At 41.0% G+C, this 18,258-nt stretch overlaps 1 protein-coding gene across 1 annotated transcript in view; it reads left to right on the top strand.

Moving 5' to 3' along the window:
* The first annotated feature begins 7,695 nt into the window (after positions 1-7,695).
* The window catches only part of SERINC5 (serine incorporator 5), a 48,684-nt gene continuing 38,121 nt past the window's right edge, over positions 7,696-18,258 (top strand). The window contains exon 1 of the mRNA XM_075182426.1: positions 7,696-8,119. Within this exon, the coding sequence (XP_075038527.1) occupies positions 8,093-8,119 (27 nt within the window). The 5' untranslated portion in view covers positions 7,696-8,092. The remainder of the gene's footprint in view (positions 8,120-18,258) is intronic.

Raw genomic sequence — 18,258 nt, 5'->3', positions numbered from 1 at the left:
GAACAGTGCCTTAGTGGTAACAATACAATGTTAGAATGTTTGTTCCCAAGTTACTGCTCGGCAAAGCCAACAAAGGGGGGTATTCAATTGACGGCGCGATCGGCGAAAATCGAGCGCTCGAAAAATATTACCGTTAATACGGTAATTACGCGCTGAAATCCATCGAGAAAATTACCGTATTAACGTTTTTTACGCGCAGGATTACCGTATTAATGGTAATACTTTTCGAGCGCTCGATTTTCGGCGTCAATTGAATACCCCCCAAAGTGTTTCATATGGGAGTCTCTTTGTTTTTATTCATGTTTGTGTTCTACAAAACCTTACATTGGCTTTAAATGGAATTGTGCAGTTGCCTGTTTCGTGTACATAAAATGTGTCCTGTCCATGATGAATAGGAGGCAAGGTTATAACTATCCTACTTCTCGGTCTACATTGCCAGTTAACACTATTATTGGATTGACTTGAACATGGAACTGTCTACCAACTGGTAGCAGTGCTCATAATGTGGGTTCTCTGGTACTGTTACGTACGTTGTTTGCAGATTTTAACTGTTACAATGTTGCAGTAAACTCTGTAGACCCCCAGACAACAAAGCAAACTAGAATTTGTGGTGTGTTACTGATAGAATAGGACCCAGCCAATACTCACTATTGTGTTCTAGGAACAGTGCATGCTTTCAGTATAACTGGAAGGCGTTGCCATTGTGAGTACATAGATTTCCTGTGAATGGCTATTTGTCATGTGCTGCCCAGATGAATATAACTCCTTAATTCCTCCTCCTTTCTGACTAAGCTTAAATAGCTACAATTGTTAGTAATTAGTCACATTGACTAGAGCCAGAAAGCATGGACCAGCTACATGGGACAAGGCCTTTCCAAGCCACAATAAGCCATGAAATGTTGCTTCAATTGCAAACTGGATGTTTGCTGTTTGGCTTTTGTTGGGTACATTTCTATAATAAAAGAAACCATTTATGTTATTCCCAATACATTTTGTATATGCTAAATACCACTTGACCAGTATGCCTTTGAAAGTGCTGTTTAAATTAGTGTAGCCATTTGTTAGTATCTGTATAAAAGGAATGAACTAAAATGTACTTCTTGTCTGTCTTCAAAGACGTCGTGAATGTTGTACATTTTTGCTTATAACGTTATTTTCCATTTTTATACTAAGCTTTTTCTTGTTTCTTATATGTAATAAAAAATAATTGCTAAAGTCAATGTCCATTCAGATTGTGTTTTTGTTTTTGATTTTTGTTCATTTTTTTTTTTGTGGGGGTAAAATTAATATCCCCAAGTTCAGGTTTGTAGAAGTTACAAAGATATCCAAAAAGGTGTTTAGGTAGGCTACTGGAATGATTTTTATAAACATGCAATCTCAAAATATTTAACTCCTAACAGAGATCCCTTGATTTGTAATTAATTGTTTATTATACTACACAAGCAATAGCTTGTTTTTGTTTTGTGTTTATTTATTTTTTTATTCTACCCTACCCTAGCCCCCCCTTTTTTTTTTTTGTAGTGCGGTGACTGCACAATGCCACTATTCAATAGCCTGGCATGACATTGAGGTTATCTTCACAGTGATTAATGTGATGGCCAATTGTTCATTTGGGAGGTGTTAAGCAATTCTGGACAGGAAAGGCTCATTGAAATGGCACACAATTAAAAATAAATAAATGAATAAAATTCCTAATGTAAAGCCTCACTGTATTTTCTTAAGTGATTTAATCTCATGAGATTTAATCATAGAGACTGAAAATCAACTGTGTAACCATAACCTTACCAGCTTCTCTGTAGCATAAAGGATTGTTTGTGAGAACTGCAGATTGTTGCAACAAGGTTTTTAATAGACAAAAACATTCTGTGATGTGAGATCTGGGACTACAATGCAATACAATACAAAGTAATGACTTATCCAGTATATAATGGTTAGACACAACATGGCATATTACATCTTGAATAGGAGTCTGCTAGACAATGTACACTGTCTTTTCTATGGAACAATCCTGGATTGTTGCATAGAAAAGACAGTGTACATTGGGCACACTATGGAACAGTGTACTAGTGATACCATCATGCATTTGTAAAATAGACCTTAATTATAAAAAAATAAATTGTGTCCACATATATGGGTGTACTGTGCAGTGACCCCTATTACCAGGTAGTGAGGACAGCGTTTGGCAAGGACGTGATGTGAGGAGAGGAATGTAGGGAGACTATATGTATGAGACCCCAATAGTAGAAAGTGGGGATGCTAGAATGATGGGTATGGCGTCAAATGCATCTCTATGTACTACTAAGTACTACTACTACTACTACTATGTAATGCATCTCTATGGCTACTAAGCAGCACATTGGAGCTCTTGTTTGTAGGTAAATACATTCACAGTAGAACCATTCTCAATGTAACTTAATATCCTATAAAATAAGATACATCAGAACTCGCAACATAAGTTCCCTTATGTCCTGCCAATTAGATTCTGCATGTATATTACATCTATCACCTGGGGGTAAATGTATCAAACCGAGAGTTTTCCGGCAGGTTTGAAAAACCAATCAGATTCTAGTTATTTATTTAGTGCATTCTACAGAATGACAGCTAGAATCTGATTGGTTGCTATAGGCAACATCTCCACTTTTCAAACCTGCCGGCAAACTCTCAGCTTGATACATTTACCCCCTGGTCTTGATAAAAAAAATATATATATATATATATATATATATATATATATATATATATATATATATATATATATATATATATATATATATTACGATTACATTCAACATAAACACTTATGTATCTTTGCCACTATCAATACGATTACATCAGGACAAGCCCATTTGCAATATGTGTTTTTAAATGTAGAGGTATGATTTATCAATGGTTTCCTACATTAGATATGTGATAATATGAAATTGTGTTTTTTGTTTTTAATAGACATCTGTAGTATTTATCTTTGTGGGTTTTTTTTTCTTAAGTCTTAAAATACAAATAAAGTACAGCACACCGTTTTGTTCTTTAATGCTTTAACTGAGGGATGCACTACCTCTGGAGCAGCGACTAGTTCATTACTTTTGGTTCTGAGCGCCTACTATTATTTTGTGCTTAATCAATATTTTTGGAATTGGACAAACATAGAAGGACTTGCTTGTATCAGATAAGGGAAGATGTGAAGAACAGATTTGTTAGACTTCACTATAAACCTGTATTATATTCCAACTGCCTTTAAAATAAAAGTCTGCAAGAAAATGGAATTCTATAGTTGCTACATTGGAAATGCTAAAGAAGGCCAAGATGTTCCAACAGTTAGAATTGGACCTTTATGAAGTTTGCCAAAAACATGACACATCATTTTTCAATAAAAAGCATTCAGCATATACACGGATCATCATCATTTATATAGCGCCACTGATTCCGCAGGGCTGTACAGAGAACACATTCACATTAGTCCCTGCTTACAGTCTAAATTCCCTAACACACACACAGAGACGAGAGAGACAGAGACTAGGGTCAATTTTGATTGCAGCCAATTAACCTACTAGTATGTTTTTGGAGTGTGGGAGGAAACCCACACAAACACGGGGAGAACATACAAACTCCTCACAGATAAGGCCATGGTCGGGAATTGAACTCATGACCCCAGCGCTGTGAAACAGAAGTGCTAACCAGTTAGCCATCATGATGCCCCTAATCAACAGGAAACATTTTCTTCTATGTGTGAGTTTTCAGAAGATATTACAGGGCATGTCACCACAAATCTGATAAGGAGACCTGTAGCTGTATATCACTGTGAACCATCTGTCCACTTACACGTGTGGTCAGCCACTCACTGGAGATTATCACACTGGAAATCATGGCTTTAAAATGTATTCACAGAATGAATTTTATATTAAAAACTAAGACATAACATTTCTTAATATGGAGAAAAGAAAGAATTCCATCTGCACTGTGTACAAGTCATCCATTGTATTTTAATTCATTACTGGATGTTTGTACATCTGAATGATAACACTGCTGAATGGTAAGAAAATCTACCATAGGAACAGACCATCACTGTGATTACGGGCAGGTATATGTGAGAGCCTGCCATGTTTTAATGGCTCAAAGATATTTCAATTCCAAGACATATGTGTGTGTGTTATATATATATATATATATATATATATATATATATAATATATATAGTGTATATGGATAATTCCATTAAGCTTGACAATTAAACTATTGATTGGTAGGTTACTTCATCTTTAATGATCAATGGATGTTATTTAAAAGATATCAAAGAACAGTGTTGTTAAGCAATTGTTGTCATAACACACATACAGTGTATATATATATATATATATATATATATATAAGTTAACCCGTGCATGATACTCATGCATTCTAGTCAAATCAAGCTACTTAAGGTGTTAAAAAGGTTCTTGTCATGCATTTGGGCCATAGCCCAGGCCTCAACCACCAACCACTCCCCACTGTCACCCCCGGCAACCACCAACCACTCCCCACTGTCACTTCTCCTTCAAGAAATATATATATATATTTTTTTAAATCTTTATAAACACTTTTAACAATTAACAAATTAAATTAACAAATTAAAAACATCTTAGTATACCAAATTTCAGCCCTTTCTGAATTTTTTCCCCCACACACACTAAGAATTTAGTAGGTCAGTGTATAACTCCGCCCAGTAGGTGGCGCTGCAGCTTGGTTTTATTTTTTCCACACACAGACAGACTAACACATGCCACTAAGCATTTATATTATAGATATATATATATAATAGAATAAGTCCTTAAGAACAGAGAAATATTAAATAACTAATATAACAATATGTATGTGATTTTTAAGCTAATAAGAGCCTAGACCAGACCTGTGCAACCTGTGGTCCTCCAGGTGTTGTGAAACTACAAGTCCCAGCATGCCCTTTCAGCTATCAACTGGTTGTTTACCGGCAAAGCATGCTGGGACTTGTAGTTTCACAACACCTGGAGGGCCACAGGTTGGATAGGCCTGGCATAGACATTCATTATATACAGCTACATATATCTTCTCTTTCTTCAGGGAATAATATGATGCTTGAACGTTATCAGACCAAAGATATATACGAGGATAAAAACAGAATATGCAACACCGGGTATCAGGGCCGCCATGAGGCGGATACAGGGGGATAACGTATGGGGCGGGAATGACGATGGGGCCTGCCATGACCTGACTGTTTGGCCAGCTCGAGTGGATGATCTGTCATACAAAGAGCCTCAGAGCTCTGCAGGGCTCCTGGCGTGGCACCCACTGCAGCACAAGCCTCGGGCCTCCCTCTGTTAGGTGTTTGTACTAAATGTGACAAATGTCTCCTGTCCCCAGCCCTGAAACGCCCCCATGTGAGGTCATGACATCACAACGCTGTGCGGAGGAGCTGATAGCAGCTGCCAGCACCAGCAGATAGAAGAGGAAGAACTAAAAGAAAAGGGAAGAAGAAGAGGAGCGTGTAAGTAACGTACAGGGAGGGAGGAAGAGGTGCGGGACTTACGTGGCTATTCTGGCTCCTGATCTATAAATAATATAGGGTTGGGGGGTCGATATGACAATTCTAACACCCAATCTAAAAAATGTAAGGGGGGTGCTGCCATGTCTATTCTGGCTCCTGATCTAAACATAATATAGGAGCTGTAGGTTGATATGATTAGTCCTAAAACGATGATGTGGAGAGGGGGGGGGGGGGTGATATGGCTATTCTGTCTCCTAATCTATAAATAATATAGAGGGGGGTTGATATCAATATTCTGATGCCCAATCTATAAAAAAATGGTTTGGCATGACTATTCTAGTGTCTAGGGATGGGTTTGTTGACTATTTGGAATTATATAAATGCAATTTCGGGGCTGGTGTTGGGGGTAATACGTGTACATATTAAACAGGAATGCTTTTAATGTTGTAGCTGGTTAAAGGATGGAGCTTCTGAGAGAGGTATGGATGGGCTGCTGAGAGAGACATGGAGGGGCTACTGAGAGAGGCAAGGAGGAGCTACTGAGAGAGGCATGGAGGGGCTTCTGAGAGAGGTATGGAGGGGCTTCTGAGAGAGACATGGAGGGGCTACTGAGAGAGGCATGGAGGGGCTTCTGAGAGAGGTATGGAGGGGCTTCTGAGAGAGGTATGGAGGGGCTTCTGAGAGAGGTATGGAGGGGCTGCTGAGAGAGGCAAGGAGGAGCTACTGAGAGAGGCAAGGAGGAGCTACTGAGAGAGGCATGGAGGAGCTACTGAGAGAGGCATGGAGGGGCTTCTGAGAGAGGTATGGAGGGGCTTCTGAGAGAGACATGGAGGGGCTACTGAGAGAGGCATGGAGGGGCTTCTGAGAGAGGTATGGAGGGGCTACTGAGAGAGGCATGGAGGGGCTTCTGAGAGAGGTATGGAGGGGCTTCTGAGAGAGGTATGGAGGGGCTTCTGAGAGAGGTATGGAGGGGCTGCTGAGAGAGGCAAGGAGGAGCTACTGAGAGAGGCAAGGAGGAGCTACTGAGAGAGGCATGGAGCGGCTTCTGAGAGAGGCATGGAGGGGCTTCTGAGAGAGGTATGGAGGGGCTTCTGAGAGAGACATGGAGGGGCTACTGAGAGAGGCATGGAGGGGCTTCTGAGAGAGGTATGGAGGGGCTGCTGAGAGAGGTATGGAGGAGCTACTGAGAGAGACATGGAGGGGCTACTGAAAGAGGCATGGAGGGGCTTCTGAGAGAGGTATGGAGGGGCTTCTGAGAGAGACATGGAGGGGCTACTGAGAGAGGTATGGAGGGGCTACTGAGAGAGGCATGGAGGAGCTACTGAGAGAGACATGGAGGGGCTACTGAGAGAGGCATGGAGGAGCTACTGAGAGAGGTATGGAGGGGCTACTGAGAGAGGCATGGAGGAGCTACTGAGAGAGGTATGGAGGGGCTACTGAGAGAGGCATGGAGGAGCTACTGAGAGAGGCATGGAGGAGCTACTGAGAGAGGCATGGAGGGGCTAATCGAACTCATGACCCCAGTGAGGCAGAAGTGCTAATCACTAGGCCACTGTGCTGCCCAAAAATGATAGGTACATTCCTGTGATTAATAGTGCCACTGAAAAATGGGGGGTGTGAGGAGATAAGGAGATGGGGAGGGGTGTTATCACATTGGTCCATTATGATACATTTATTTTACATTATTATAAAGCACTCTTTAGTGGTGTATTAATAAACACTGGCTTATAAAGCTCAGAAAAGAACAAGAGATAATTAAATTAGCAGTTTATGCACAGAATAAGAGAAATAATATTGTACAGCTGATCAGTACTGAAAGTCCAGGGAAAGATCCCTACAGCTTAGGTCTGTCCCTAGAAATGATCTATGCAAGTTGTATCTGAGCTACTGTGCATTAATAATTTAAAAACAATATCATGTTGATTTTAAAGGCCATATCAATATTTTCTCACCCATGTGGTCAGAAGTAATATTATACTTGGTGTGAATGTCTGTAAACTTGACATGGATGACATAAAACTGGTTAAATATTAAAAACAAATAAAGTTTGACGACAGAAAAGAACCAATTACTCCATTTACTATTTCCATTGCAATGCCCACATGCAACATCCAAATGTCATCTGCCTGGGGGTGGATGTGTTCAGCCTGCACACTGAGACACTGAGATTTCTCCAGTCACTATATATATATATAACTTCCTCGGTAGTCACTGCACTATATGATGACATGAACCCCAGCGCTGCCTGTTCTGGGATCCTCCTGTTTGCTGACGACAGCGGAAATTGCAGCTGCCTGAGAGCCAGCAGCAGGCTGCATCTTTGGAGCCTGGCACTGGGGTTCCCCCCTGAGCACCGCACACATCTGCTACACAACCGGCAGGTCATCCCGGGACGCGGCTGCTCCATACCAGGGGGACCAGGGCGCCCTTCACACGCGTTGTATCTGCGGCCAGCGCAGCGCAGGCGGCATTCCTATGCAGGGCTTGTCTGGCCAGACACAAAGGAGATCAGACAACTGTGATCCATCGCATAGAGACACTGAGCTCTTCCTGCTGCATGCTGTACTGTAGTGATACTTGTTATTGTCTGCCGGGACCATGTCTGCTCCTTGCTGCGTCAGGCAGGTAAGACTTACTGCAACACTCACATTATGTCATTTCAGTCTCTAATATGTGTATCTATATATAGCTGAGTTTATTGTAAAAAATACACTAGTAGAACACTCCAAAAAAATGTCAGCTGTGTGCACTACTGGGGTGTATCTTTGTGACCTAAGCTGGTTTTGTTTTGTGTATTCCTAATAATAAGCTGTGCATGACTCAGACGGTTATTTTCATTGCAAATACCCAGTTATGTTTTTAATTGGACACTTTGAGAACTGGTCCTGAGACTGCTCTGTCTGGTAGAAAGCTTGTGCTCTCTTTTAAGCTAGGTACACACTAAAGAATTTTCCACCAACTTTTTATGCTGATCGATTTTACATGCGATCGATGGTCCGATTGCTCGGTCCATGGACTGCATACACACTAGCCTTGTTTAGGACGATAAAGGGAAGAGCGGACGTCCCTTTAGCGACTTTTTACAGCCATGTTGTCGTAAGCAATGACTATAATTTCGTACTCACTGTTGTGGATCGGTCGGAAGTTTATACACACTACACAACGGAAACGAGATTGGAATGAAAATATTAAACTGTACGACCAACCAAATGAGGCGACAATCGTCCACTTGGGCAGACTTTCGACCATCGTGTCACTGCACACACTGACCCCACTTTTGAACGAGCGGTCGTATGTCGGCTGATTGAGCCTATTATTGGACGAAAAACGTGTAGTGTGTACCCAGCTTAACATGTGTGCTCAACTTTCTGCTTTCCAAATAGGGTTTAGTATGAATGTACAATGCCTCTACTTTACTCTTTATCTTGTAATTGTTGTATATCATTTTTCATGAGGTGTGGTAGAATCTATGTGAACAACCAATGATGCACTTTGCAAGTTGTTGCACAGAACTACTCAGCCTGCTAATTATGCTGTTGAACATCCTAAAAGAAGGGCAGAGAATAGGTCACATCTGAAACAGAGCTGCTAATATTTATTTCATGCCTTTACTATAGTCTAAATTGCCACACAAGGTGTTTGGACAACTTGATGCTTATTTTTAGAAGAGTTTTCTCCAATATAAAATACATTTAGGTCAACTCTTGTGACTGAGGTATTAAATTGATAATAATGTAATATATAAATAATAATGATACTATGGAAGTGAATGGTTGCGATGTATAGCTAGCTATACAACAAAATAATCAATGCATCAAATAACATAACTTAAAAATACTGAATTATACCTGCCTTCAAGGACATACATTTTACCAAATGCCAACTTTATGTGCAGAAGGCACGTGTTTGTTCTGCCCAGCAACAGTTCTGTCAGAGAATTCGGTTGTTCCCCTACTTGGCCCAAAATGATTACATTTATGTTTCCCCCACCACTGCCAACCAACCAGCAACTTTAGTTCTTCCCATAGCTGGTTGAAAGATATAAAGAATACTATTTACTAACAATGTAAGAGTTTAAATATACAGTAACTCAAAGTAATCAATCTGAAATATTTTTGCTATATCAGTCAAAGAGAATTGCTGATTGGTTGCTATAAATTAATCTCCATTTACACTGTGATAGTAACGTACAAGCACGCTGCATTTTATAAATGAGTCCAGTTATTTGTCTTCTATTAGAACGTTAGCTAATATCCTATGATGTTATACCCCGTGATGATTTGCTTAAAATGTTGCATTAAATAACTAGTAAGCCAACTCCTTTGCTCTTTATCAATCCGCTGGTAGAATAAAGTGAGTCTTTTTTTTTTAATGTGATTCCTGCGGGCTGTGTAGGCAGCCTTTGATTTTGCAGTTGGTGGGTAAGCATTACCCACCAACACTTTGATAGTTTCCTTCCTCATTCATCTAACATTGCTGCAGGGAAATAGGTTGGCATTTTCTGCATGCTGCAACAGACGACCTCTGTGCGATGTGTGGTTGGCAAGTTAAATTCAATCTACTGTAGAAATTTCTTTCATATTCTTATCGTCCACCATGTACCACCCAAGGGATGAAAACCATCCATTCACAAAAGGCTTTGATGGGGGTGGGAGGTGGGACGTGGGACCCTACCCCACCTGCTGACCTCAAGGCAGTTGCACCAGCTTGGTACAAAATCAAATCATATATATTGCATTTTTAAATTACAAGCAACTTTACAGCCTATACATGATTTATACTATGATGGCAGAAGTAGCCAGAGACATAACTGGCAAATAATGTCACTCAACCAGTATTGTTAATACCCTGTGCCGCTCCCACACCAAGCGCCGGGCTCTGGCATCAAGGAGAAGCAACAAAGATCATTAGCAAAATGTTTAACACGTGATTAAAAACAACATCATATGATATAACTTAAAATAGCAGGAAATTCCTGATAATCCACGTTACTGCTGTGCATTTTTTCCCACTTTAATAGTTGTTTAAAGCACCTACTTTCTCAGTAATGGTCCCCTTTGTACAATAATCTTTTGTTGTACTGTGATGTGCATCATTACATCATTTTCTTTAACCTATCAATCTGGCTTGGTCGGAGTGGTTTGAACTGGAATAAATTACCTTTATTCCTGTAAGGGAAGGATGTGTCTTAATAAACAATGATTCTCTAAATGGATGCCTAAAAACTTGCTAAGTTGTTATATTTTGTGTCTTCAATACCCCTAAATGATTTGTTATCCTGAGTAGATACAAGAAGGTATAAGTATACTCACTTTCATGCTGCTGTATTGTGATTTGCGTGTATCTTTAATTCTAGTGTATCGTTGCGTGCAGCGCATAAAATGTTGCTGTTGTTATCATCGACTCAGAAACTTGATCTAAAATGTGTATCTTAAATATACGTAAGTCAAAAATTGGTGCATCTCCAAGACTTGCATCTCTACGTTCCTACTTTACTATACTTACACTTGAACAGCCCTGACCCTGCTCTCCAAGCGCATGTGGGTGCAAGTGTTTGGTATGTGTAACTCCTAATACGTTATAAGCATGTATGGTGCAAGAGGTTGTATACAGGTCACATCTACGCCTTGGCAGGTTGTCAGAAATAAAAACCACTACTTCCTTAATTTGTATACACACTAAGAGCTAATTATGATAATAATTGTGCAGTTATTTTGCATAAATAAGTTTAAATAATTGACGCCTGTATATCTACAGCGAGGTAGATTCTCATAGCTTCAAGCTTCTAACATAGAATGGTCATCTGGCAATAAATACGTTTAGTATGAGTTTTAGAAAAAAAAAAGTGCCCCATGATTTGTTTTTGCTATAGAAATGCTTGAATTGTAATGTGTGTGTGTGTGTGTGTGTGTGTGTGTCTGTATTCATAAACTTTTGGGGACATTGACCTGTTTACACACCAACACTGTGGGGACCTTGGTCATAGTTGGGACAAAACACGAGGCCCCCACACAATTTACCAAAGCTAGTCCGTGCAGGGGACCTTGCTATTATACTCGGTATCAAAATCTGACATGTCCCCGCGAATCATTTTTGTTAGACCAAAAGTGTGCGTATCTGTCTGATGTTGAGGGGAAAGTGTGAGAACGCCACCACTAGAGGTCAGTGCAACATATGTACCGTATTTGCCAGCGTATAAGACGACTGGGCGTATAAGACGACCCCCAACATTTCCACTCAAAATTATACAGTTTGTTATATACTCGCCGTATAAGACTACCCCCTCTTCCGCACACCTTCCACACACACACTGTATTAAATCACTGGCCCCCACACACACTGTATTAAATCACTGGCCCCCACACACGCTGTATTAAATCACTGGCCCCCACACACACTGCATTAAATCACTGGCCCCCACACACGCTGTATTAAATCACTGGCCCCCACACACACTGCATGAAGTCACTGGCCCCCACACACACTGCATTAAGTCACTGGCCCCCCCCCACACACACACACACACTCATATATGCTGATCACACACTCTGCATTGACATGACATAACATAAAACAAACATAACATAACACATACTAATAACACTTGCCTTCTTCTGCTGTCACTCTCCTCTGTCCCCCTCCTGTCACTCTCATCTGTCCCTCTCTCACTTTGCCCCCTCTGCCGCGCCCCAGCCATATAAAAAAATAACAGAAACACTTACCAATCCGCGCGGCGCCGGGACCCAGCATCCTCCTCTCTCACGCAGCAGCTGTCACTGATATGACAGGCTGCGTTAGAGAGGAGGATGCTGGGTCCCGGTGCCGCGCGGATTGGTAAGTGTTTCTGTTTTTTTTTTTTATGGCTGTCCTGCTGTCCCGCGGCACCCCTGAGACCCCTGAGTTTGGCACCCGGCGTATAAGACGACCCCCCCACTTGGAGGCATGTTTTTCAGGTAAAAAAAGTCGTCTTATACGCCGGCAAATACGGTATGTTCAACTACGTGCCGGAAGCGAAGGAGATTGCAGCTTTCCTGCCAACTTGCGCATAATGGTGATAAGACAGTCACTTCCTTCTCCTGCTGAAAGTGGGGGCTCTGACTATAAACTGGGGGGCAGTCGAGATGCGTGTATGCCCCTGACACTTCAGAGGAGAGTGGTTCACACACTGAAGATGTGTAAAAGATCCACTTGTTTCTCATCGAGATACAGCAAGCGTACCAGAGAAATTTATCCATTGAGCATTCAGTTAACAACTGGGCACTGCTTGCAAAGGTTACCCTGGCACAGGTGGTCTTGTTCAATCGAAGAAGGAAAGTGGAAGTTTCCAAGATGCTGCTGACCACCATCTTTTCAAGAGATACTTTGGATCTCCATGAAGATGTTGCCCTATCACTTTCCGAGCTTGAGAAGAAGTTTTTCCGGCATTTCATACGAGGGAGAAAAGTTCCAACCATGCTGATACCAGCAAAGCAAAGTGCAATGGAACTACTTGCAGAGAAGTATGAAGAACGTCTATATGTTTGCCAGACTACCTGCATTGTCACATTTCAGAGGCTCCTATTGCATAGTCTCTTTGCCCGAGAGTGTGGAGCTAAAAATCCCCAATTACTGTTCCACGAAGCTTTGAAAGCATGTTACCTCTCTTTCAAAGGTCTTTAACCTAAACAACACAGACTTGCATCAATTGGCAGCCTTCCTTGGGCACAACATCAGGGGGCACCGGCAGTATTACCTCCTCCCAGAAGGTACCCTCCAACTTACCAAGATCAGCAAATTCTTAATGACTGTCTGACCTTTCTCTAAAGAAGTGCAGAATAAAACCTGTGACAGAGATGAGATCCAAGCTGTGGAGCACATGACTACACTTATTCATATATACCAGGTGCCTGGAAAGTATGATTGCGTTGCATGTGTCATGGCTGAACCATCTGCACTATTAAAGTAATTCTATCGTTTTCAAATAAGCATTGCTTAGGCGATGGTATTGTGTTTCTAACGCACAAGGTGATTTATTTTAGCAGATGTAAATAGTCAACAATTCAATACATTGTCATGATATAAAGAACAGTACAGTACAGCACAACCAATACCAAAAGATACATACATACCGCGCTCTTATTGCATATATTCGCTGCGCATCCACGGGACCCAATGGACAGTATATCTGCTTAGAATACTGTGTCAGAGTTGACTGCAGACCGTGGGGGAGCAGCTATGATTATATACAGTACAGTGTTACACAGTGAACAATAGAGATGACGTAGCTTGCTTCTATAGGTCCAGACAAAGGTAAACAGGTCATAGGCTGATTCAATCTAAGGAATCCAAAGGTGGGGGTCGTCTCTCCAGGGGGTCTGCTCCTTTCATAGCCAGCATCATACAAAGGTTTATTCCCTAATATCAATAACTAAAGTATGCAATGTGCGATCTCTTCGCCGACTGCACCGGACAGCTGCTGATGAATAGGGGATCAATATGATATCAGGCATGACACCTTTCCTATAACCTAAACCTTTAATAACACTAAAATGTACATATAATCATATTATATAAACTAATAATAAACCAAATACTATCTGCTCATAAATTACAGTGTAACGGAACCAATATGAATTATAGATAACTAAATGTTGTAATGCGAGTGTGTGCGTGCGTATTTTACCGTGCGATCGCACCATGCCACATGTTACGTGGCGGACGGATCTGTGTTATGTGGCGTACGGATCGCAATCGCACGGCAAAACAATATTAACCAATATACTTTCGTTCATCCAATTATACGACTTCGACAGCACTGAAAGATCGAAACTGGTTAGCTGTAAAATTCTACATAAAGACTATATAACAGCTGTAAAGAGAAATAAAAATTAGTTGAAACGATATTTAGTGGTTGACCATGAATGTAACCTGCATAGCTAGGTGCAGGTGTATGGATGTCCTCAGATAGACGAAAGTGTAAACCCCCCTCCCCCCCATGAAACTGTCCCCTTCATGAAACTGTCCCCACCATGCAGTCTGTGTCTGTACTTTGATCAAAGTCAAACTGAAAATCTGAAGTGGTAACTGTGGTGACAAACAGCTCCTACACATACCCATATGATTGTCCTGTTCACAGGGCATTAGGATAGGGGTGTCCTATGTGCCATGTTCCAGACATGGGTCCTCACCATGTAATAAAAACAAGTGTGTGTCTGTGTGTTTTATATACATTTCCTGCATTCTTCTAGTATGTTTATGTGTGGCAGAGATGAACGTGTGTAAAGAAAGATCTCTGATATCTCTGAGTCTCTGATATTAAGCCTGGAAGAGTGTATAAAAGGAAATTAAATTTGCGGTTCCATTCCATCCTGTTTATTTACCATACAGTCACCTAGCTCTACCCTCTGTCTACTTTCTGCACCTACTTCATCATCTTGTATGTACTGTTATGTATGACTTGTTATACTAAATGTGCTGCAGAGGGTTTGTGGCACTTTATGTAAGCGAATGGTCAAGTGTATCGTGTATACATTCCGTCACGTGTTTTGTCAGGAAGTAATTTGTGGTCGCAAACCCTGTGAAATATCTATTGTAGTCTTGTGTTGAAGAAAATGATTCTTTTGTTTTATAAATAAGCTGATTTTTTTGTGTATGCTAAATCTGTGTTTTATCAAAGTATGGTCATGTGCATTGCATGTTACGCCATTTAAGGTGGTTGACTTTATTTTGTGTAAGCTTCAGTATCATCGGAATTGTTCACACACAAAAGTCTGCCCTAAAGGGATCATTGTGTTGTCAAGTCACTTGTTGGAGGTGAGAAAGAAGGACCAGGTGATCCCACAGCTTACAAATAAACTATTATGTCCTATACATCTTGTAGACAGCATTACAGCCTTGCAACCTAATAAATATTAACTAAAGGAAGGGGCTAATGGAGACCTGACCACAAATTAGGAAAATGGGTAAAACGCCTGAAAACGAATGCACTATGTATACAATAAATGCAGTGTGAAAATAAAGCTGACGTGTGTATACATGCAAAAGTAGCCAGTTTTTTTCCTGCATGCAAAACAAATTAATCCATTTGCACCTCTTGCATGGTTTGTTCAGGTGCAAATATACTTTATTTTCGTTTTTAAAATGCAATAAATGCAAATTATTTAACCGCCTTCTGTCCCTTTAATATTCTGTACTGAAACTACTGCATAAGATATAAGTTGTGCATGACCTGCAAGACTATTATCACTATCGGCCAAAAAGCGATTTTTAGTGCACACTTACATAGATATCCACAATGGGAAAGGCGCATACAGTTTTTATAATGTTAGTGTATTTTCCGGACGGTGTAGCGATGATAAGTGGATACTTTTAATACATTAACACAACAAAATATTAGTTGATAATATCCACACCCACTGAGCATATTTGTCTAAACCCATGAAACCAGGAGTATGTAAACCCTGACATGGTAGCAGTTGCTAGATTCTTAAATTATGATAATCAATTGCTTTTAAACATAAATAACCAATGTAGTCCAATTTCGCCTGCTTGCATCAACAATGCCTCGGGAGTTTGAAGTGCTGTCAGGTGGGGGCCCATTTTGACTGGGGCCTTGGGGCCCTCACCCTGCTGCCCCAGCCTAGATATAGCCCTGCCACTGAGCGTGAGATAAGCAAGTGTAACAACAGGACTCCATATACTTGTAATTTACTGCTTTGGTTGCGTAAATGTGAATTGATAAACTAGTGCTTTATAAATACAGGTTAAATATTTGTAATGACTTCCATGTAACTGAACAGGGAGACGTCTGTACGTTCTTAGTATTTCTCATGTTTGTACATGAGACAAGATTTCAGCTCATTGATTATTGAGAATCTTGTGTCTCTCATGAAGAACCTATTATGCTGCTAATCCACAGCTGCAAGCAGCCTCTTATCTCCATTGTAGCTGGGATGCGACCTTGAATTTGTGGTATTTGTCACAGAAAAAAGAGGCCGGTTACAGACGGAAGGATGAAACTTTAGAGCAAATATGTAGTTTAGCTGGAGAAGAAAATGCAATGTGTTGTAGTTATTTCCTGTAGTATTCCCACTTCCAGCCTCTTTTAAACCCCTCTCTCGGAAATATGGCTTCTAAAAGAAATCAGTAGTCGGCATTCAGCTACATAGAACGTGAGATGTGTCACATACTTTTCTGAGGGGGAAACTGACATACTTTTAAGGTATTCAAGGCTATCCCCCCATACTTTGTGCATAGTGGGTGGGATGGCATCTTTTACTCCTGATATATCAGGAATGCGTTGCTAGGCTGTGACATCATAGCCCAATGTGTCACGCTCAGTATATCCGTGACATAGGGGAGCAGCCGCTGGCAGCTTCACAGGTGATTTTCAGTGTGCGGGCGCCGCAGTAATATAAAAACACTCTGAGTGACATCACTTCGCCCGTTTAGTGTTTTAGGTGCTCCCTAAACCTTGGCTCTCCAAGCCATAGTCTGACTTTTGTCTGCAGCCAACCTCCTCCAGTATGTTACAAACCCAAATTGGTCCTGAACGGAGTAGGGCAAATTGTTTTTGCTACTCTCTATTTGAATCCAATGATGTCAGCAAGATAACGTGATAGATAGAGCCAGCCGTAGACAGAGGGCATACTTTGTCCTTCCCTCCAATAATGGTGGGAGCTGCAGAATAGGGAAGTTCTATATACACTACTATAAAGTGTATATAGCTTACAGATAGGAATATGGGTTTTATTTGCAAAATAGACCCTAAAGTTTACACATTTATAAACTTGAACATTTATTCACTAATGAAAACAATAAAAAGCATAAAAGTGGATTTAGCCTTGGAAATATCAGCAATACCAGCATTGGTCCCCTGTATCATTTGCTAATTCCAAGCGGCATAAAGAGACAAGGGGAAACTAGTCAAAAAGCTACGTAGCGCAGGTGAAACCTTTGTAGTGGGTGTTATTAATGCTGTGAGAGGTTGTGGCTCATATATTTCACCAGGGCACAGGGGCCTTTAGTTACACCACTGGACAATAGCTTACACTTATGCTGCCTATTTGTAGAGCTGAGCAATCTAATCACAAGGGTCCTGTGCTTGAAAATGGGGAAGTCCTATTGGAGTCTCCTGTGACTCATCAGGGTGTCCTATGATACAATGTTATTCCTGGCAAAAAAAAAATTCTCTTAGTTTCATCATTTGTTCTGCAGGATGTTAAGAACTGGTTACTTCTGAAAGACTGTACAACCTCTGTACAAACACAGAAAGGGTTTGTCCAGAAAAAAAGGTTTCTCTTACTACATTCCAAATGGAACGTAAGCGTAAACCACTCAACCGCTGGATCTCTTTACCGTACCTTGTGTGTGGTCCACATGGGCATCAGTGCCATGTGCTGCGCTGGCAGCAGAACAAGAAAATGATGGGGTCTATTTAGCAAGCAGTGAAGAGCCAAAATGCCAACAACTCAGATGTCACCGCTTCTTGTCATTTAGCACGCCAGGGTTACCAGCCCTTACTGCTGTCCCCAAAGAAATCTATGGGGTCATCCCAGGATGGTGTTGCTTGCCGTTTACAGTGGGATCCAGCTGAATCCTCTACACCTCTCTGGGGGTCTTTGCCAGGACTCCCAGAGCAGCCCCCGCATGGTAAATTGGGGCAGTACTTCATTAGGTATTGCTGCAATTTTCAACGGTATATAATGACGGTTACCGCCACCCCATAATAAATAGACCCCTATATTTGCTTTGACAGAACTTTCGCCTGTTCTTTTTAACCTGTT

This window comes from Mixophyes fleayi, chromosome 1 (genome assembly GCF_038048845.1).
Source record: "Mixophyes fleayi isolate aMixFle1 chromosome 1, aMixFle1.hap1, whole genome shotgun sequence".
Lineage (NCBI taxonomy): Eukaryota > Metazoa > Chordata > Amphibia > Anura > Limnodynastidae > Mixophyes > Mixophyes fleayi.
The sequence above is the reverse complement of the archived record's forward strand: the minus strand, read 5'-3'. Positions and strand labels throughout refer to the sequence as shown.